This window comes from Sus scrofa, chromosome 3, assembly GCF_054392235.1.
Source record: "Sus scrofa isolate SSC_HxYL_T2T_F1_AM1 chromosome 3, Sscrofa_HxYL_maternal_Yorkshire_Landrace_v2.0, whole genome shotgun sequence".
Taxonomy (NCBI): Eukaryota; Metazoa; Chordata; class Mammalia; order Artiodactyla; family Suidae; genus Sus; species Sus scrofa.
In genome coordinates this window covers 24,569,394-24,591,624 of record NC_139385.1, presented here as the reverse complement: position 1 = coordinate 24,591,624, position 22,231 = coordinate 24,569,394, and the positions used below count along the sequence as shown (strand labels likewise).

General features: G+C 43.6%; 1 protein-coding gene across 1 annotated transcript in view; it reads right to left on the bottom strand.

Moving 5' to 3' along the window:
* Window positions 1-22,231, bottom strand: part of LOC100626661 (leucine carboxyl methyltransferase 1) — a 50,668-nt gene that overhangs the window by 5,154 nt on the left and 23,283 nt on the right. The window contains 6 exon segments of the mRNA XM_085017265.1: window positions 299-390; window positions 4,880-4,971; window positions 6,244-6,278; window positions 6,281-6,329; window positions 10,645-10,765; window positions 18,284-18,386. Coding sequence (XP_084873391.1) covers window positions 378-390; window positions 4,880-4,971; window positions 6,244-6,278; window positions 6,281-6,329; window positions 10,645-10,765; window positions 18,284-18,386 — 413 coding nt within the window. The 3' untranslated portion in view covers window positions 299-377.

The window sequence follows — 22,231 nt, the reverse complement described above, 5'->3', positions numbered from 1 at the left end:
TTATAAAGATTATTACAAGCCTCAAGGTCTTTTACCGTCCAGCTGAGTAAATTCCACAGTAAATTTCCTAAGGGCTGTGGGTTTGTCTGCTTTGAGACATGTGGTGTATTTAACAGTTCTTCAGGGTTTTGTGCTATGAAAACACAGAGGCTATGTCAGCTAATTCTCTGGCTATGCTCTTGGATCCATACACACAACCCTCTAGTTTTCCCGGTCAAAAGGACCAGTCATGTCTTACATTCCTTGGAGACCAAAGTTCCCATTTCTGGCTCAAATCAACAAATGTAAAGTCACCTACCCAGATCACTGCCTCCTTTGGTTGCCCAGCAAAGGCAGTAATGCTGCATGAAGGCAGAAGCTCCATTTCATCCAGGAATTCAAGGGACTCTTCTGCAAAGAGAATCAAATAGACAACACAAATACAGGCGATTCAAAATGAAGGTGAGGAGTTCCCATTGTGGCTCAGCAGAAACTAATCTGACTCATGACCATGAGGTTGTGGGTTCGATCCCTGGCCTTGCTCAATGGTTAAGGATCTGGCATTGCATGAGCTGTGGTGGAGACTGGCAGCTGTAGCTCTGATTGGACCCCTAACCTGGGAACCTCCCAAGCAAAACAAAACAAAACAAAAGAATTAAGCTGATAGTTGTTTCTGCTGTGGCACAATGGGTTAATAATCTGGCTTGTCTCTGTGGACGTGCCAGTTCAATCCCCAGCAAGATGCAGTGGGTTAAGGATCAGACGTTGCCATGGCTGTGGCATAGGGCACAGCTCAGGCTCTGATTCGATTCCTTGGCCTGGGAACTTCCATATGCCATGGGTGCAGCTGAAAAATAAACTTTCAGAAGAATGAAGGTGATGACCTGTATGTCCAGGCCTGGAAAGAAGTTCAGCATATACTACGTGAAAAGAAGTACACTATAAAAGAGCATGCATGGTGTGAGCCCATTTTATTTTTATTGAAAAGAAGAAAAAATTACCGTACACAAAGTCAAAAATGACAAAGGACAAACTAGAAAAAAATGTTTGTAGATTTCCTTGCTATATAAGAGCTGTTACACTTTAGTAAAAACAACTTTTAAAACTTATTTAAGAGTTCCCGACAGCGGTGCAGTGGAAACGCATCTGACTAGGAAGCATGAGGTTGTGAGTTCAATTCCTGGCCTCGCTCAGTGGGTTAAGGATCCAGCCTTACCATGAGCTGTAATGTAGGTTGCAGATGCAGCCCAGATTTGGCGTTGCTGTGGCTGTGGCACAAGCTGGTAGCTGCAGATCCACTAGATCCCTACTCTGGGAACCTCCACTGCTGTGGGTGCAGCCATAAAAAGACAAATAAATCATTTTAAATGTAAACTTTTAAATACATACACACAGAGAAACATGCATGAATGTATGAAAATATCAGGGTTTTTCTTTCTTCATCTTCTTAAGGCCACACCTGTGCACCTGTGGCTTATGGAAGTTCCCAGGCTAGGGGTCAAATCGGAGCTGTAGCCGCTGGCCTATGCCACAGCCACATCTGTGACCTACATGGCTGCTCATGGCAATGCTGGATCCTTAACCCACTGAGTGAGGCCAGGGACTGAACCCTCATCCTCTTGGATACCAGTCAGATTCGTTTCCACTGTGCCACAATGGGAACTCCCTGAAAATAGCTTTTTAAAATGTTTTCTCTCAAGATAAGCATATATTAGGGCACTGGGGACCATGCAGGCATTTCCAAAAAGAGTAAAGAAGAAAAATTAAAGATGACCCAGGAGTTCCCGTCGTGGCGCAGTGGTAAACAAATCCGACTAGGAACCATGAGGTTGCGGGTTCGGTCCCTGTGCTTGCTCAGTGGGTTAACAATCCGGCGTTGCTGTGAGCTGTGGTGTAGGTTGCAGACTCGGCTTGGATCCCGCGTTGCTGTGGCTCTGGCGTGGGCTGGTGGCTATAGCTCCGATTTGACCCCTAGCCAGGGAACCTCCATATGCCGTGGGAGCGGCCCAAGAAATAGCAAAAAGACAAAAAGAAAAAAAAAAAAAGATGACCCATAGCCCATTATGCCAAGAGCCACTGTCAACATTCTGATAGTGCCGTGTGTTTGGGCTGTGTGTGTGCATGCGTGCTTGAGTGCACAGGTGAACAGATGTACACGCTCATGCATGTTTCTGTACTTGTGTTTCTCTCCCGTGTTGGTGCGCAGGCCTCAGGGTCACATCCCAAGTGAGGACTCTCTGAGAGAGGCACTCTGGCGGCTTCCCAGCTAATCTGCGTGGAGGACCTCAAGGCAGGTTTCTTAATGCAAGGAAGAATCCAAGCTCCAAGATGAGGGCACCAGGACGACTACGACCAAGTTCAGCTATCAGGAGACACTAGTCCATGAAAGTTGTTCTCTAGAAGGTGAACTACACCAAGCAGGTGCATCTTCTGGCCTGTTCTGCTCAGGGCAACATCCCTTGCTCTTAGAAAGTACACAGCACATAGGAGGCACTCGGTGTCTGTTACACCAACAGGCCTGCCTTCGACTTCCTTTTATACGGAGGATCTGGCAAAAGCCCTGGGCAGGTGTAGACACAAACCATGAGGCATCCACAGAACTGGGCGCACTGGTCAGCCTGGGGTGGACAGACCAAAGCCCATCCTGCCTCATCACCTGCCTCTGTCGAGACACGACACGGTCTGTGAAAGGCTGTGGCAACACAGGACAAACGACTGCCTAGAAAAAACCTACTCCCCTCAAGGTGATGCAAATTCAAATCCTCCCTGTGTCTCTTGAGAGTAGCCAGAGCTTTTGCATTACAGATGCCAGACCAGGGCTATTGAAAACATTCACCATGTGGTAAATGAAATCCAGCCTGTGGGAAAGGAAAATTCTAGAAGAATACAAGAAGCATTGACTTGATCACGTGGACACATCCCTTTCATGACCTCAAGGCTCTGATGTATGTTCTTGGAGAAAATAGTGATATTTCTAAAAGTCAATGAGAAGTTCAATGGAGAAGCAAGACCAAAAATTCTATTATCTTGCAAGAGACTCAAAACTGTCCCCAGAGGCATGGGGCAGCACAAATCAAAGTACAAAAGAAACTACAAAAAGAGATCTAAGCTGACGCTAACACTCTCCAGAGATGTATAAAGTAAGGTTCCCTCCAGGGCTATTTCTAACAGGGAAATTAAAAGAAAACCAAGGACAAGAAGGCACAACTAAATGCCCAACTCTCAAGACATTACTCTTTAATTACTTTAGAATTATTATTATCAAGAAAACTACCTCAGTGTCTACCAATGGAGGAATGAATAAAGAAAATGTGGCATATATATGTATACATACAATGGAATATTTAGCCATAAAAAAAAAGAATGAAAAATTTGCCCCTTGTGACAACATGTATGGACGTAGAGGGCACTGTGCTAAGTGAAGTAAGTCAAAGACAAATAACCATGTGATCTCTCTTATATGTAGAATTAAAAAAAAAAAAACTACAGCTTGGCAGTTACCAGGGTGGAGGGCAGGCAAAATATGTGAATGGGGTTAAAAGGTATAAACTTCTGGTTATAAAATAAGTTAAATCATGAAGGTGTAATGTATAGCATGGTTACCATAGTTAATAACCCTAAGTGCCTATCTGAGAGTTAGGAGTAAATCTTAAAAGTTCTCATTACAAGCAAAAAAATTCTGGGAGTTCCTGTTGTGGCTCAACGGAAATGAATCCGACCACGAGGATGTGTTCGATCCCCAGTCTCACTCAATGGGTTAAGGATCTGGCATTGCCGTGAGCTGTGGTGTAGGTCACAGACGCAGCTTGGATCTGGCGGTGCTGTGGCTGTGGTGTAGGCCAGCAGCTATAGCTCCAATTAGACCCCTATGCTGGGAACTTCCGCATGCCTTGGGAAAAGCCAAAAAAAAAAAAAAAAATTCTGTATACATGACTATGGATGTAACTGGACTATTATCATTTTACTATATATACAAATATCGAATCACTATGTTGTATACATGAAACTAATGTTGTGTGTCAATTGTGCCTCAATTTTAAAATTTATTGCCTTTAATATATATATATATATCCACACATCGATATAAACACCGCGCAGCACTAAACAGGGTGTGGTAACCCTGAACATCTTGACATGCAGAGATAAATACAATCGATTGTTCAATTTTTTAAAAAGATGGTGAGGGAGTTCCCTGGTGGCTCAGCAGTTAAGGACCCAGTGCTGTCACTGCTGTGACTTGGGTCACTGCTGTGGTGCAGATTCAATTCTTGGCCCAGGAACTTCCGAGTGCCATGGGCGTGGCCACAAAAAGGATGGTGGTTTACAGACCAATACATGTCACATCAACCTACTGATTCAAAAAACACACATCTAGATGTCAAGAAATATTTATCTCTACATTCCCAAAGAAAAAGGATACACTGCAATTTATTCACAGCAACTGTCTTTGGAGGGTGCAGCTACAGAGTGCACAACTGCTTTACACTTCACGTACTTTACGCTGCTTGAAAATTGTTTCAGAACAATGAGCATGTATTTCGTTTATAATGAGGGGAAAGTCCACTTAAAAATCCTTAAACAGACGTTTTCCCTCTTAGGAGCCCTTGAGCAGCATCGTTTTCCTCCTCTTCCAAAACACAGGGATTAGGCAAGATTTCCACAGCCGAGGTGGAATTGCTTATTTCCACTAAGATAATCCAGGAGTAAACCTTATCTTGGTTAGTAGCTAATGAGTTACTCTCAAGGTGTTATCAATGTTTAATCAACACTAGCAGTAGGTTAACTTGCTGCAAAATAAGTCTAGTTCAGGATTTAAAAAAAAAAAATTAAAGGATGCAGACAATTACGCCTTTCATTCACAATTACCTGGCAAGGAGTGAACTCTTTGCCAATCCCATACCTGCTCACTTCCGCGCGAGGTAACTTGCTGTACAATTCCACCATGTCCACGGCTGAAGCCGATTCCCACCCACTGGACAGGAGCCGTTCTTTCTAAAACATGCAGTGGAGAGAAGTGGAGATGACAACATGCTGTCGTGGGACACAGGACACTCTGCACAGGCACCAGAGCTCCCCTCGGAGGACTCCTCTTTCTAAAGCCCATTCTGGCCCCCACCATCTTTCTCCTTCTTATTGTTCCATTTTCTATACAGAAGCTGTGCTGTTATAATGCGGGACTGGGGGGAAAGGTACTGAAGTCTATTTAAAGAGGAACAAAGGAAGAAACCGTCCCATGAGCAACAGTGTTTTTCAAGTGCCCTAGGGATAACATGACATAAGCCGTGTGAAAAGTAACCTACTGAAATGCGGGCAGGAGTGGGACGTGTCCCTTCAGCAACAAATTATAAAAGGTGGAGGGGGCAGAAGGCGGAGGGAACAATGATAGATTCCAAGAGACTGGAGGGACCCATCGGTCAAATATAAATTGGGAACCATGTTTGGATCCTGATTCAAATACACTAATGATGAATGCATTTTAGATGGTTGAGGAAAACTGGAGGTGAGCTGGGTCAGATGCTCCTACGAAGGCGTTCGTGTCGATCTGTAAGGTATGACAATGGTATTATTGTTATCCTGAGGGGGAAGGTCCTTACTGGCAGGAGGTTCAGACTGAAGTATTTATGGGGGAAATGACCTACTGGCTGGGATTTGCCTTAAGATATTCCAAGAACAATACCAACAAAAACTGCAGGAGGGAGGGTAAACAAAATGACATGAGGAGTTCCCATTGCGGCTCAGTGGGTTAAGAACCTGATGAGTATCCATGAGGATGCGGTTCCCATCCCTGACCTTGCTAGTAGGTTAAGGATCTGGCCATGCCACCTGCTGCAGCATGGATGGCAGATGCAGCTCAGATCTGGCACTGCTGTGGCTGTGGCCTAGGTCAGCAGCTGCAGCTCCAACCTGACCCCTAGTCTGGGAACTTCCATATGCCACAGACACAGCCCGAAAAAGAAAAAAGACAATGACAAAATGTTAAGTTCTGAAGCTGGCTGATGGGACACGGGTGTTCATTGTACTGTTCCCTCTACTTTCATTTGTTTGAAAAATGGTGTGATGGAAAGTTGAAATAACAGGGGTAGGAAATGTACGTTTCCATTTTCCACCCCGAGACGGCAGCAGAGGGCTTGGGTGTCCAGCAAGATGCACGGGGGCTAACGAGAGCCCTGCTGCTGTGAGGGATTCACACATTCTCTTCTCTGGGAAGGGAGGCTGCCCTTCCTCGGTGGGCGCAAGAGGACGTCCCGGTCTCAGCCCGCTGACCTGCGACTCTGACGACTTGCAGGTCTCCACTCCCGCCGCCGCAGGTTCTCAATCATGATCTGCCCAAACCAGTCATCCATGTTCACCTGGGAAGGGAGAGACGGGGCTGGGCACCACCACAGGGGGCGCTGTTTCTTAAATAGCAAAATAAAGCAACAGCAGTTGGTTTCTAGCCAGTCAGAGCTGATAATACCCAGTGCAGGTCACCGAATCCTGAGCGTGGTGCCAAGGGAGCATAAACGGGGAGAGCCCCTCGAAGGGCAACTGGGCAGGAACCATTCACTGCAGACACTCAGCCCGGGCCCGCCACTGCCAGCAACCTCTCCTATGCATAGCCTCACACCATATGCAAAGATGCCAGAACACTTACTGCAGCATTAAGTCTAATAGGAAGAATCTAGAAAGAACTTAAGGGCCCCATCATTTGAGGTTAAATAAATTCTAGCATGTTCATATAATGAAATACATTATAGCTGTGAAAACAGGAAAGGAAGATAAAAAGACAGATATGAAACGACTGCTAAGATAAACTCTTAAAGAGTGAGGTAGAAAAGAACATGTACATGGAGTTCTCCCTGTGGCTCAGCGGTAATGAACCAGACTAGTAACCATGAGGACACGGGTTTGATCCTTGGCCTTGCTCAGTGGGTTAAGGATCCAGGATTGCCATGAGCCGCTGTGAGCTGTGGTGTAGTTTGCAGGTGTGGCTCAGATCCAGCGTTGCTGTGGTGTAGGCCGGCAGCTGTACATCGGATTCCGCCCCAGCCTGAAAACTTCCATGTGCTGCAAGTTCGGCCCTAAAAAGCAAAACTCATCCTCATTATCTATATTTATGCACAACTGTCACAAAACAAAACATATGCACACTGTTGTAGCACATACAGTTGCTTTGTCACATAAAAGGTATCAAAAATTCATCACTTCAACAATATGTAAAATGATTCCCAGTGTCATATGATAACACTGAAGGACAAGAACCAATGGTATTTGGGCTGGGGGCATACCTGAGGCTTATGTGACACTAATGACAGACTGCACTATTCACTCAGGATAGACGTGCATTTGTGAACACAACCACCGTCATTTTATTGCCCCAATTTGAATCCTGGCTTGACGGCTATGAGGCTGTGACGAAGACAGCAATCACTTGGTTCAACTGGAAAACTAGGATAGAACTAGTACCTACCTTTTGGGTTGCTGTAGCAGTTATAGAAGTTAATGTGTCTGCTACCTAAGTAATCAAATTCTAAGAATTTGCAATCATCGTCATTACTGAAATAATCATTATCCATGTGGTGTTGTCATTTTACTAATTAAAAAATAATATAAGACACGTGAGCAATCGACAAACGTGGGGCTGCTGCTGATTCTGTATTTGTTAGGAAATAGTAAACTACGTTAAAAGCTTATTATTCACAAAATGTCCCATCTAGGGACAGCTGTGGTCAACAAACTAAAAACTGGCACATTCCCAGGCCTGCTCCAAAGTGACCGGGTCTCTAATCAAAAACCTGTGGTCTCTTGTGTGATGTAATAAAGGCTTGTTGAGTTCCCGCCAAGGCTCGAACCTGACTAGTATCCATGAGGGTGAGGGTTTGATCTGTGGCCTCGCTCAGTGGGTTAAGGATCCAGTGCTGCCGTGAGCTGTGGGTATAGGTCACAGACAAGGCTCGGATCCTGTGTTGCTGGGCTGTGGCATAGGCTGGCAAATGCAGCTCCAATTTGACCCTTAGCCTGGGAACCTCCATATGCTCGGGTGTGGCCCTAAAAAGACAATCAAAACAAAACAAAACAAAAAAACCCAGCTTGTTGAATTGAATGAAAGAATACAGAGATGCAGAAAATCAGTGAAGTATACATCTGAAATGAGTGAGAACGTGGGAAGTGGAATTCCTTATCCCCAGGTCTGGCATCCTGAAAGCAAAGACAGGTCACCGAAATTTATCCACATCAAAGGCGAGGATGGATGAGGCCAGCCGCCACTATATCCATTCACCAGAACAGAAGTCTGAGTCTGAGGAATGCCTCCAGCTGAAGAGAGGGAAGGAAAGAAAACCAACCAAACCAAGAAACACCTACACAGGAACCTGGACTTAGTGGGCGGGGAAGAGGCCAAGAGACCAAGGTCTAGCCCCAGACCTTGCCCAGACGTAATGCTGGGCAAGGCCCTTTTACTGCCTATATCTGTAATAAAATTTAAAAACAAAACAGAATAAAATCAATAAACTCAAATTAAGATGAACAATAAAAGCAGCTAACATGTATTCAGTGCTTAACCATCAGTCCACTGCTGTTCAACATCTCATGAATTCCCATAATAATCCAGAGAGGAAGGCACTTTTTTTTTTAACACATGCACTTGTCCAATTTGGGTTTTGCTGTAATAGCAACAGTGTTTTTAAAATTCAATTTTTATTTTATATTGATTATAGTTGGTTTGCAATACTGTATTGGTTTCAGGTGTGCAGCAAAATGATTCCGTTATAAATATACAGATAACCATCCTTTTTCAGATTCTGCTCCCATATAAATTATTACAGGATACTTAGTATAGTTCCTTGTGCCATATAGTAGGTCCGTGTTGACATCTATTTTATACATAGTAGTACGTATATATTAGTCCCAGTCTCCTAACTTGTCCCTCCCCACATCTTTCCCCTTTGGTAACAGTAAGTTTGTTTTCAAAGTCTGCAAGTCTGTTTCCATTTTGTAAATAAGTTCATTTGTATCATTTTTTTTAGATCCACATATAAGTGACATCATATGACATTTGTCATTCTCTGTTTTACTTCACTTAGTGTGATACTCTCTAGGCCCACCCACATTGCTGCCAAATTTAATTTGAATTACTTAGACTTGAGAGGTAAGTCTATCCCTTTAAAAACAAAGAACTGGGTGGAGTTCCCGTTGTGGCTCAGCAATAATGAACCCAACTGGTATCCAGGAGGATGTGGGTTCGATCCCTGGCCCTGCTCAATGGGTGAAGGATCTGGTGTTGCCGTGAGTTTTAGCACAGATCACAGACGCAGCTTGGATCTGGCATTGCTATGGCTGTGGTGTAGACCAGCAGCTGCAGCTGTGATTCAACCCTTGGCCTGGGAACTTCCATATGCTGTGGGTATACCCCCAAAAAGAAAAACAAAAACAAAAACAGAAAAACCCCAAGGAGCTGGGGCTCAGAAAGAGCTAAATAACAGCTAACTAATTAATAGCTTACTTAATAGCTGAACAATGCCAGAAATGCTTGTGTACATATTAGCCCATTTATTAACCATGAAGTCGGGATATTATTATCCTCATTTTTCAGATTTTTCAGATGAGGCAACAGGCACAGAGAGGTTAAGTAAGTTGTCCAGGTCACACAATCTGCCTCCAGAACATGGACTCCTGACCACCAAGCAAGTCTGCCTCAGGTCACAGAGCCAACATTAAGAGTTAGGGCCAGGATTCAGATGCAAGCCGAATTAGTCCCAAAGTCTAAAACATACCAATTTCAGCACTAGATCAGAGAGAAAAAAAGGCAATGGGCCTAACACAGTGATTTTAGAAATAAGGAAATTTTCCATTAAAATCCTGCATTTCTTTTTTTGCCCTTTATTCATTTATTTATTTATTTATTTATTTGCTTTTTGGGGCCACACCACGGCACATGCAAGTTCCCAGGCTAGGGGTTGAATCGGAGCTACAGCCGCTGGCCTACACCACAGCAACCAGGATCCTAGCCCTGTCTGTGACCTACACCACAGCTCATGGCAATGCCAGATCCCAAACCCACTGAGCAAGGACAGGCATTGAACCTGCATCCTCATGGATACTAGTCAGATTTGTTTCTGCTGTGCCATGACGCGAACTGCTAAAATCCTGCATTTCTAACTTCTCTTGAAAAACTGGGAGTCCAGGCAACTCTAAACTCACCCCACATGGTGACAATTGGCTAGAACGAAACAGTGGGCATCCCATAAAACAGGACATGGGTGTCCCAGTTTACCACAATCCCCACCACTCCACTCTATGTTGCACCAGGCCAACCTCCTCCACCTGCATCATTACCTGCCTCTGAAGGCATCTGAGTTTGCTACCCCTACCCTGATGGTGGCCAAAATTCCCTCCATCACCATCTGTGACTTTATAGCAAACATCTTATTGATGGATCAAAATGAGAACTCCAAAAAGCTTTCCTGAGAGCCAAGACAGGAGTTTCCAAAAACTCTGGCTACAAGTCTGCAGGAAGTCAAGAACTCAGGAATACCAGGTTTGCTGGAATTAATGAACAAAGGAGACGTGGAAGCGGCCAGAGCAGAAGGAAAAGAATCAGACAAAGCCCGTTCCGAGGGTGCGCAGGGAGGGAGAGCCACCACTGGAGTCCCGTGCAGAAGGCACACTTCTCCTGCTTCCTCTTACCTGTTTGTAGTTTATGAGCATGGCAGTCTCGAAACTGTTGGCGGCCCACTTGAGAAGGTTTGCAGACTGCTCCGGAGTCATGTAAACCAGCACACATTCAGCCACCAGGAGGGTAGGCAATCTAAGAGAAGGAAAAAAAAAAAAAAAGACACATAGATACTTTTTCAGCAAAATGGGGCCCTCTGATTGTACTCAGGTGGCAGCACTGGCAGGGCAGTTCATGCCCCCAGGAAAACCACAAGTACTGGTTTTCACATCGACCGTCAGTGTACCACGACCCAAGGTTTTACACGGTGGCCAATCAGCAATAATTTTTGTCCTGCTGGTGGAAATCATTAAATAGAGGCAGGCTGTGAAAACGGCTCCAAATTCTTCCCCAGTGAGCACCCTGGGGTCACGGGAAACTGGAGATGCTCCCACTCAAGAGTGGGGTTTATTTCCCTTCCCCTGGAATCTGGGGTAATCACTGGCTTTGGCCAATGGACCAGCAACCAACATGACACAAGCAGAAGCTTGGGAATGACCTCCACACAGATGCTCACTCTCTTGCTGCACATGGCAACCTGAAGCCACCATGGGAATGAAGCCAAGCTAGGTGGCCACTGGATGAGAATGAGGCAGCCTGGCAGACCTGCCTGCTGTCCATATGTGAGTAAACCCCCGAGACATTGGCTACAGTGGGGCCCTAGCAGACAAACAACCCAGCTAAGCCCAGCCCAAACTGTCAACTCACAGAATCCTGAGCAACTGAATTGTGGGTTGTTTTAAAACACTGAGTTTAGAAGGATTTGTTACACATCGAAAATGGACTGACATAATGTAGATATACTGATATTCACTAAACAGAATCTAATTCTTATAAAAGCTTTTACTATCAAGAATTGAAAACAGGAGTTTCCGCTATGGCACAACAGAACGGACAGCGTCTCTGAAGTGCCAGGACAAAAGTGTGATCCCCAGCCTGGCACAGTGGGTTAAAGGATTCGGTACAGCTGCAGCTGTGGGACAGGTCACAATTGCAGCTTGGATCTGACCCCTGTCCTGAGAACTCCATATGCATCAGGGTGGCCAAAAAAGAAAGAAAAAAGGAGGAAAAAATAAAAACGTGAACAGTCTTCAGGAAATTACATTATTAGTTACGAGGCACTCTGATTTACAGGCCCAAAGTAATGAACAAATGGTGAAACAGGAAAAGCAATAAACGCCTACGGAAATATCTAAAAGCCCTAATCTTTGAAAGGAAGCCCTGGCATCCCCACATTATGTAAGCACCATTGGTTTACTCCTGGCTTGCTCACTGTACCTTCTCCAAGTTCTTCACTAGATTCTCTTTTCCCTCTCTGCCCCTATATATCGACGGTCCTCATGGCTGGTTCCTGTTTCTCCCACAAAGCAAGTGGTGGTCTTAGAATAAATTGTGTAAACTCAAATGCTCAACAAGAAAGTACTTGGAAAGAATATGGTGCATCCATCCAAAGGACGGACAGCAGCTTGTAAGCGTAATGTGTTAGAACTGTATTGGAAGTTCCCTTGTGGTGCAGTAGGTTAAGGATCTGCTGTTGCTATAGCTGTGGCATGGGGTCATAACTGTGGCATGGGTTCAATCCCTGGCCCAGCAACTTCCACATGCCATGGGTGTAGCCAAAAAAGCAAAAACAAAAAAACAAAAAACAAAAACTGCATTTTTTGACGTGAACGCTATCCATGGTCAGTTCCCAAATTCAAGTATGGCCTCTATGGGAGTTCCTGTCGTGGCTCAGTGGTTAACAAATCCAACTAGGAACCATGAGGTTGTGGGTTCGATCCCTGGCTTTGCTCAGTGGGTTAAGGATCCGGCGTTGCTGTGAGCTGTGGTGTAGGTCGCAGACGTGGCTCAGATCTGGTGTGGCTGTGGCGTAGGCCAGCAACTACAGCTCTGATTCAACCCCTAGCCTGGGAACCTCCATATGCTGCCGGTGCCACCCTAGAAAAGGCAAAAAGACAAAACAAACAAACAACAACAAAAAAAACAAGTATGGCCTCTTATGTGCTCCCCCTACACTTTTTCAAAGCAGGTACCTCAAGAATAATTAGTCAACTGTAATTAGCTATTTAATGTCTCTTTTTCCTACACCATAATATAAGCTGTTTTATTCGTGACTTTAGTGCACACAGTAGATCCACAACTATTTGATGAAGGAGTGAATAAATAATTGACTATCCGTACATGATATATATACATATACATACAGACAGATTTGATTCTTTTAAAAGTTCTAAAACCATGTGCATAGATAGCATGATCACATTTTAAAGATAAAATATATTTATAATTTTTGATACAAAAATTTGTGAAGGTGGTTACCTCTGAGTAGTAGGACTAGGAATTATTTTTTATATTTGCTCTTTTAGGAACCAAGGGAACCACTAGCAACAGCTAAAACTACAGAAATGAATGAGACTGTTAAGAGACTTTTTTTTTTTTTTTGGTCTTTTTAGGGCCACACCCATGGCATATGGAGGTTCCCAGGCTAGGGGCTGAATCAGAGCTGTAGCTGCTGGTCTACGCTATATCCAGCCACAGCAATGCCAATCCGAGCCTCGTCTGTGACCTACACCACAGCTCATGGGATCCTTAACCCACTGAGCAAGGCCAGGGATCGAACCCGCGCCCTCATGGACACTAGTCCGATTCGCTTATGCTGAGCCACAGTGAGAACTCCCTGCTCAGAGATTTGTTTAAAAATGGTCTTCAACTGGGAGTTCCCATCATGGCGCAGTGGTTAATGAATCTGACTAGGAACCATGAGGTTGAGGGTTTGGTCCCTGGCCTTGCTCAGCGGGTTAAGGATCCGGCATTGCCATGGGCTGTGGTGTAGGTTGCAGACACGGCTTGGATCCCAAGTTGCTATGCCAGGCGTAGGCCGGCGGCTACAGCTCCGATTCAACCCCTAGCCTGGGAACCTCAATATGCCATGGGAGCAGCCTTAGAAAAGGCAAAAAAAAATTAAAAAAAGACCAATAAAATATGGTTTTCAACACCATCACCTGCTAACATTTTCTCGGTTCTGTTATTAGTCTCCCTTTTCAAAGGAGGAAACTGAGATGTACAGAGGTTCAAGGTCAAGGTCTAGTGTATGTTCCCATCAGAATTAAAACCGGTCCAGGTGGACTCAGTGTGTGGACACATGTTGTCTGTGCCACTGGAGAGAAAGGCCATCCACAGGTAAACTCTGGCTCTGACCTGACAGAACCAACCCCCCTGTTTTGCATGTCTGGATTTTCTTATTTTGTTGTTCTTTTTTGATAGTGAAATGTTATATAACTTTATTTTAAAAGTACATCTCCAAAAGGCTCTCTATTCTCAACCTGATACGGCACAAAGAAACCGAGGACACTAATCCAAAGGAAAAAGAATTAAGTCTAAGTCTGAGTTTCAAACAAAGTTGAAAATCAGAAAGAAAAACATTAAAGTGCTTTTTAAAAGTAACATGTCGTCAGTCTAAAACTCGAGACTATAGCAACAAAAATGATTAGAAAAAGTGAATGAATGAAAAATAGTTCCAAAATCTCATCTAATAGGTTGGTAAGTAGAGAAACACCGTTTCAAGAATCTTTTTAATGCAAAAGTGAGCCATTATTTACATAAGATATTAACGTGTTGGGGAGCCAGGCAAAGAAGGCTATACGAGATATTTTTATACTCTTTTTGCACTTTTTTTGTAGGTTTGAATTATTTGAAAATGAAAAGTTAGACATTTCTACCATCTATTTTTTAAGAGGCAGCCATGAGGAATATTAAAAAGAGGAGCTATACTTTTCAAAATATAAGTGAAAGAAAAGCAAAGACAAGACAGCCCACAAAGGAAAATAGAAAACACAAATGAAGCCACAAGGAAAAATACACAGTTCTGAAACTTGTTACATCAATTGTTTTTGGCCCATTTTGTAGCTCTCCAAAAGTGAGAGGCCAACGTCCCTAACAACAGCTAGCCCAATTTTTACCTGATTATCCTTCATCTTTTAGCACATGTACCAGAACCTTTGCTTTTCACAGCCAGAGTCAGAGTCAGACGCAACTGACTCAGGGCCTGTTATTTGCCGACTTCTGTTCAACTGTTTTTACACGTGTTACTTCTAAAGCACCTCATGAGTCCCTACCACAGAGCACAGGGAACTATATTCAACATCCCATGATAAACCATAATGGAAAAGGGTATGAAAGAGCATGTGTATATATGTACATCTGAATCACTCTGCTGTATGGCAGAAATTAACATTGTCAATCAACTCTAGAATAAATTTAAAAAAGAACAAATTATCTGAATAGAGGCCTAAAGTGAGCATGGAGGGAGGAAAAAAAAAATCATCTCATGAGATCAGTTTTTAGCCCAGTTCATAAAAGAAGAAACAAAGGCTCAAAGAGATTTTTAAAAATAACAAGAAAACAAAACTGTCCCTTATGAAACAACTAGAAAGCAGAAGAGACAGGAACCCAGGGTGAGAGCCCAGGACATGTGCTATCCTTGTTCTGGAAGGAGTCCAGGCCCCTCCTGCTGACCTTTACACACCCATGTGCCCCTGACAAAGCCAGTGTTGTCCTGGAAAGTCAAGACTTGCCTTCTGCTAAAAGGAAGCACACTACCCATTGCAGTACGTGACCCACTGAAGCATCTCCCCAAAGGAAAAAAGCACATAAATACCTGTGACAGAGCATCACAGCCCTTACTCTCTGAACACGCCGTGGGACAAACTCAGACAATAAAGCTGGAGGGACAGCACTGGGTCAAAGAGAGCTGTCCCCGACCTCTGGGCTCGTGGAGATGTACATCCTAAGAATGACGACCTAGTTGATGATTCTAGACTAAATATGTAAGCATGAACTTCAAAATAGAGAGATTAGGAGTTCCCGTCATGGCTCAGTGGTTAATGAATCCGACTAGGAACCATGGGGTTGCGGGTTTGATCCCTGGCCTTGCTCAGTGGGTTAAGGATCTGCAGTTGCTGTGAGCTGTGGGGTAGGTCACAGATGCGGCTCGGATCCCGCGTTGCTGTGGCTCTGGCATAGGCCGGTGGCTACAGCTCTGATTTGACGCCTAGCCTGGGAACGTCCATATGCTGTGGGAGCGGCCCAAGAAATGGCAAAAAGACCAAAAGAAAAAAAAAAAAAAAAAAAAAAAAGAGAGAGAGAGAGAGAGATTAACAGCCATACTCACGTGGATGTGTTAGGAAGGTCATGCTTTAACCCCCCCCCCCATGCTTCCCTCCCCTCCATCGCCCAAAGCTTATCTGTATTTGCACCCGTCCTTACCCACTTTCTTCCCCTCTTAAAAGAACACTGGGGATGAGAGGGGGGTGTTTTCCTTCCCTCAAAGGCTAGTTCACCCCAGTCCATTCTCCATCCTCCCTTCCCTCTCCTCCAGCAATGATTCCTCTAGTTGCTAATTGCTTTCATTGTTGCCACTGATTCTTTGCCTTCAGTCTATTCTTTAAAATTTGTGCCATATATTAGATCTCAGATACGTGATACCATATGGTATTTGTCTTTCTCTTTCTGACGGACTTTCCTCACTTCCCTGTCCCTCACCTTCCTTTCAAACCTCTCCCTTGAGTTACTTCAGATATTCCTGAAAGTGTCGTCTTTTTTCCTACACCCATGGCACATGGAAGTTCCCAAGCTGCTGCAGTGACAACGCCAGATCCTTAAACCACTGTGCCATGAGAAAATTCCCAAAAAGTGTCATCTTCACTTAGAATACACCATGGAGATGTGCCTTTTCCTTCCAATAGGTTTTTTTTTTATTGTAATCAATTGTTACTTTCCCAACACATGTTTTTTCTACTGTACAGCACGGTGACCCAGTTACACATACATTATCATGCTCCATCAAAAGTGACTAGACAGAGTTCCCAGTGCTATACAGCAGGATCTCCTTGCTGATCCATTCCAAAGGCAATAGTCTGCATCCATTAACCCCAAGCTCCCGGCCCACCCCACTCCCCCCCCCCCCCAATCCCCTTTGGCAACCACAAGTCTATTCTCCAAGTCCATGATATTCTTTTCTGTGGAAAGGTTCATTTGTGTCCTATATTAGATTCCAGATATAAGTGATGTCATATGGTATTTGTCTTTCTCTTTCTGACTTACTTCCCTCAGTATGAGAGTCTCTAGTTCCATGCATGTTGCTGCAAAGGGCATTATTTTGTTCTTTTTTTTGGCTGAGTAGTATTCCATTGTATACATATACCACATCTTCCTAATCTAATCATCTGTCGATGGACATCTGGGTTGTTTCCATGTCTTGGCTATTGTGAACAGTGCCGCAATGAACATGTTCTTTAACTCCAATCTATTTTGACCAGCATCACTGTGCTAAAACCACACACCTCAGGAGTTCCCACTGTGGCTCAGTGGTAATGAACACAACTAGTATCTATGGGGATTTGGGTTCGATCCCTGGTCTCACTCAGTGGGTTAATGATCCAGTGTTGCTGTGAGCTGCAGTGTAGGTCACAGACACGGCTCAGATCTGGCATTGCTGGGGCTACAGTGCAGACCAGCAGCTACAGCTCCAACTGGACCCCTAGCCCAGCAAATTCCATAAGCCACCAGTGCAGCCCTCCAAAAAATAACATAAAAAAACCCACACACCTAACTCCCTTCCTCTGCTCCTCAAAGGTACCCCCCCTCAGGAATTTGGTGTGAATCTTTCTGACCCATTTTAAAAATACTTCTATAATGTTTATAGGTAATCATGAAAATACAGTGTTTGTGGGCTTTGCTTTTACCATTTAGTATCTCAGTCTGCACATTACTTTGAAATTTCATTTTTAGAAACTCAACATTAAGCTTCTGGGCTCTCCCCAAAGTCTTGCATTTTACATTCATCCATTCTCCCTCTGATGGACATTTAAGCTGTTCCCAATATTCTGCGACTAAAAGCAGAGGCTGCAACGAACATCCTCCTTGTACATACGTTCAGACCTTTGGGGGGACGTGCCCAACAGTGACCTGCAATTTCCCATGGTACAGACAGTTACAATTCTACTAGATAGTTCCAGATTGCTCCTGGCAAGGACTGTGCCAAAGCCACTTCCACCCAGTGTACGTGACCATGCCCTTCCCCCTAAATCCCTGCCAATCCTTAATATTATGTCAGACTTTTACATTTTTGCCAACTTGGTGGGAGTAAAATAATATTTCATCTGATGACTACTGAAGTTCAATAGCATTTTCATATGCTAGCCAGTTTCTTCTTTGACCTGCCTGTCATCTCTCTTTTGCCCATTTGTCTATGGGGCTTTAAAAAAAGAAAAAAGGAAAAAAAAGCTATTCTTTATGTATTTGGGATGCCAATCCTTTCTTTAATGTTACAATTATATGTTTCTGTGCATATAACTATCTTCCCTCCAACTTTATAACATTAGGTATTAATACTAGGGCATATTTTACAAAAGCAACACAGGTGATTCTCATGGGAAAGCAGACTTGAGGAAACTTGCTTCTAAAAAAGTTCAGAAAACTAATCTCAATAGCAATGACAATGATAAAGATTACAGGGAAACAAACTGGTACACAGTATCACCCTGTGCTTCCAACTGGCCTTTTCTCAAATTAGCAGGAAATCACAAATGTAAGAGGCTAATAAAAACGTCTCACTGTGTATTCATGTTACATTTCTTTAGTTTCTCTTCCAGTTCAGGAATATCTCGGAGATCGGCTCCAATGATGGCATATCTCGTTGAATCCAATGTGTGCCCGTCTGTAAGTGGAAGAAGAGATTACAATTTCATGAAAAATTAAGGGAGAAGAGATGATAATTTCAACAGATGTGGCTTTTTCAAAACTAAAGTAAATCTACTGTTTTGCTCCATTACAAAAATTTATGCTCATTATGGAAAAAAAAAAAAAACAGGTAAGAAGAGAGTGAAAATTAAGTAAAAATCACATTTTCCAGGCTTAACTGTTAGCATTTTAGTGTATAGCTTTCTAGCTCTTCCTCTGTGGGCACAAGATAGACACATCCTCTCTCTCCAAACACACACAAACACATTCTATACAGAAAAAAGAAAATGGGGCCACTCGATACTCGTTTTGAGAGCTTTTCCTATTTAACAACAGTCTCAGGGACATCACTCTCTGGGATGACCTCACAGTGCTCCAAGCAGTGGATAAAACACCTTGGCCAACTGCTCACTGTTAGACATGCAGCATTTCAAGGTCACTCCATCTCAGGAACTGCAAGGAACATCCTTCTGCATACACCATGGAGTATCCACTTGGGCTAGGTTACAGTGAGTGGAATTCCAAGGTCAAAGTGAGTGGAATTCCAAGGTTACAGTGAGTGGAATTCCAAGGTCAAAGTGGCTGCTCTGTAGAGGTCTTGCCACTTTGTGAGGTACTATGTTTAAAAGAAAATAGTTCATTTTTGCCAAGAGGGTGGGGGCTGGAAGAGGGATAAACTAGAAGTTTGGGATTTGTAGATGCAAACTCTTATCTACAGAGTGGATAAACATCAAGGTCCTACTGTAGAGCACAGGGAAATATATTCAATATCCTGCAATAAACTATAAGGGAAAAGAGTATGAAAAAGAATATATAGGAGTTCCCGTCATGGTGCAGTGGTTAACGATTCTGACCAGGAAACATGAGGTTGCAGGTTCAGTCCCTTGCCTTGCTCAGTGGGTTAAGGATCTGGCATTGCCATGAGCTGTGGTGTGGGGTGCAGATGTGGCTCGGATTCCACGTTGCTGTGGCTGTGGTGTAGGCTGGTTGCTACAGCTCTGATTCAACCCCTAGCCTTAGAACCTCCATATGCCGCGGGAATGGCTGAAGAAAACACACACACAAAAAAAGACCAAAAAAAAAAAAAAAAAGATATCCTCTGGGGAGTTCCCGTCGTGGCACAGTGGTTAACGAATCCGACTAGGAACCATGAGGTTGAGGGTTCAATCCCTGGCCTTGTTCAGTGGGTTGACGATCCAGAGTTGCTGTGAGCTGTGGTGTAGGTTGCAGACGTGGCTCGCATCCCGTGTTGCTGTGGCTCTGGCATATTCTGGTAGCTACAGCTCCGATTCGACCCCTAGCCTGGGAACCTCCATATGCCATGAAAGCAGCCCTAGAAAACGCAAAAAGACAAAAAAAAAAAGAATATATATCTGTTTATATATACATATATAATAACTGAATCACCTTGCTGTACAGCAAAAAAACATTGTAAATCAACTATACTTCAATAAAACTTTAAAAATGTTTACGTACTAAAGTATTCACAAATAAAATAACATTTGCTTTCAAATATTCCAGCAGAGGAGTTCCCATGTGGCTCAGCAGGTTACAAACCCGACCAGTATCCATGAAAATGCGGAGTTGATCCCTGGCCTTGCTCATTGGGTTAAGGGTCCAGCATTGCTGAATGCTGCAGTGTAGGTTGCAGATGTGGCTCGGATTTGGTGTTGGTCTGGCTGTGGCATAGGCTGCAGCTATAGCTCCAACTTGACCTCCAGCCCAGGAACTTCCATATACTACAAGTGTGGCCATAAAAGGAAAATAAATTCATAATCTACACTTCATTGAGCTAATAATTCCTGTAAATATGCCCATATACACATGTTTTCTACAAATTGTTGAAGACAGAAACAAAAAAAGACAGCAATCTAAAGGACCATCGGTAGGGAGTAGATTGAATAAAATGGAATTTCCAGGCAACAAAGTACTGTAAAGCAATCAGAAATAATGAAGTAGACTTATATATGCTGATGAGAAATGATAACCATGATTTCCTAGGACATGAAAAAAGCCAATCACAAATAACATGTATAAATTATTCACATTATTAAAATTATATATAAAGCTATATTTAGACATAGAAGTACAGATTTATCAACAAATACATGTTAAACTACCACATGTATTTATTCAAGATGTACATGCATTCATTCAACGAAAATTTATGGAAACTCTTATGCGACAGGCACTGGATTATATTCATATGTGTACTATGTGATACTTACCTTTCCCTGGGTACGCTGTTCATCTGCAGTGGAAAATACTCTGAATACTGGTTTTCTTGGGTTGGAGGGGATTATGGAAGGTCTTTACTTTCTCCTTCGTATATTTCTACATCATTGATGGATCAAAGTCCTAGTATAGTACTGGCGTGTTCATTATAGATAATCATTCTGACACAAGTGTTAACCAAATATACAGAAAATTATGGTAGCAAAACTGTGGAGAAAGCCAATAGGCCAGCAAAGGGCAAAGACTGAATGGCTTCTAGCTACAGTCTGCATGAGAGAGTCAAAGGAAGGGGGAGATATTATTTTCTGTGGACTTTCTTGGGAATCTGGTCATTAGGAGGACGACTGAAGCCCTGTGGTCGTGCAAGAGAGGAGGCTTCTCTAACCTCCTATGATGTTTGCTGTGTTAGCTGAGTCGACTATTCACGAAGGCCATCCTCTCGGAGCACATTTTCTTTCTTTTTTTTTCTTTTCTGGCCACCCTGCAGCACACGGGGTTCCCAGGCCAAGGATCAGATCCGAGCCTCGGTTGTGACCTACGCTGCAGCTGCACCACCACCAGATCCTTAACCCACTGTGCCAGACCAGGAACCAAACCTGCATCCCAGAGGTACAGAGACACTGCTGCCAAACCCACTGTGCCATAAGGAGAGCTCTGAGCAGGTTTTCTAACCTGAATTATTAATAAGGCCCTTGAACTTCTCCAACAGAGACTGAAAACGATGGAAGATTCTGGAAGAGTTTTACCATAATTTGAAAGGCTAAGAAATGAGGAAAGTGTTGTAAAAACACTCACAACCAAAACCTGTGGGGAAAACTTGACTGCAGGGACCAGGGAGGTGACATAAACCAGGAAAACAGGTCGGGTTTAAGTCCAAAGTGAGTGGCAGGGACAGAACTGGAGAAGGCACAAGCCCTCCAAACGAGGCAGCCACTGCTCGATTAAGGTAGTGTAGGAGCTAGAGCTGAGATTTCCAAACAAAACCGGAAAATCAAGAATTTCATGTGTGCAACCAGAGATTATCCTACTAAGCGAAGTATCCTACTAAGGTTAGAAAGAGAAGGACAAATACCATATGATATCACTTACATGTGGAATCTAATATAGGGCAAAAATGAATCTATCTACAGAACAGAAACAGACTCATGGACATAGGAAACAGACTTGGGGTTGCCGAGGGGGAGGGAGTAGGATGCACTGGGAGTTTGGGGTCAATAGATGTTTCCATTTAGAATGGATAAACAGGAGTTCCCCTTGTGGCGCAGCAGAAACAAAGCCAACCAGGAACCATGAGGTTGTGGGTTCGAACTCTGGCCTTGCTCAGCGGGTTAAGGATCCAGCATTGCTGCAAGCTGTGGTATAGGTCAAAGACATAGCTACAGCTCCAATTCAACCCTTAGCCTGGGAACCTCACATGCCATGGGTGTGGCCCTAAAAAGAACAACAAAAAAAAGTGTGTATACATATACATATATGACTGAGTGACTTTGCTAAAATTGAAGGAACAGTATAAATCAACTATACCTTAATAGAAAAATTTTAAAAATGAGTTCCCAAAAGTTCCCTTCATGGCTCAGTGGTTAACCA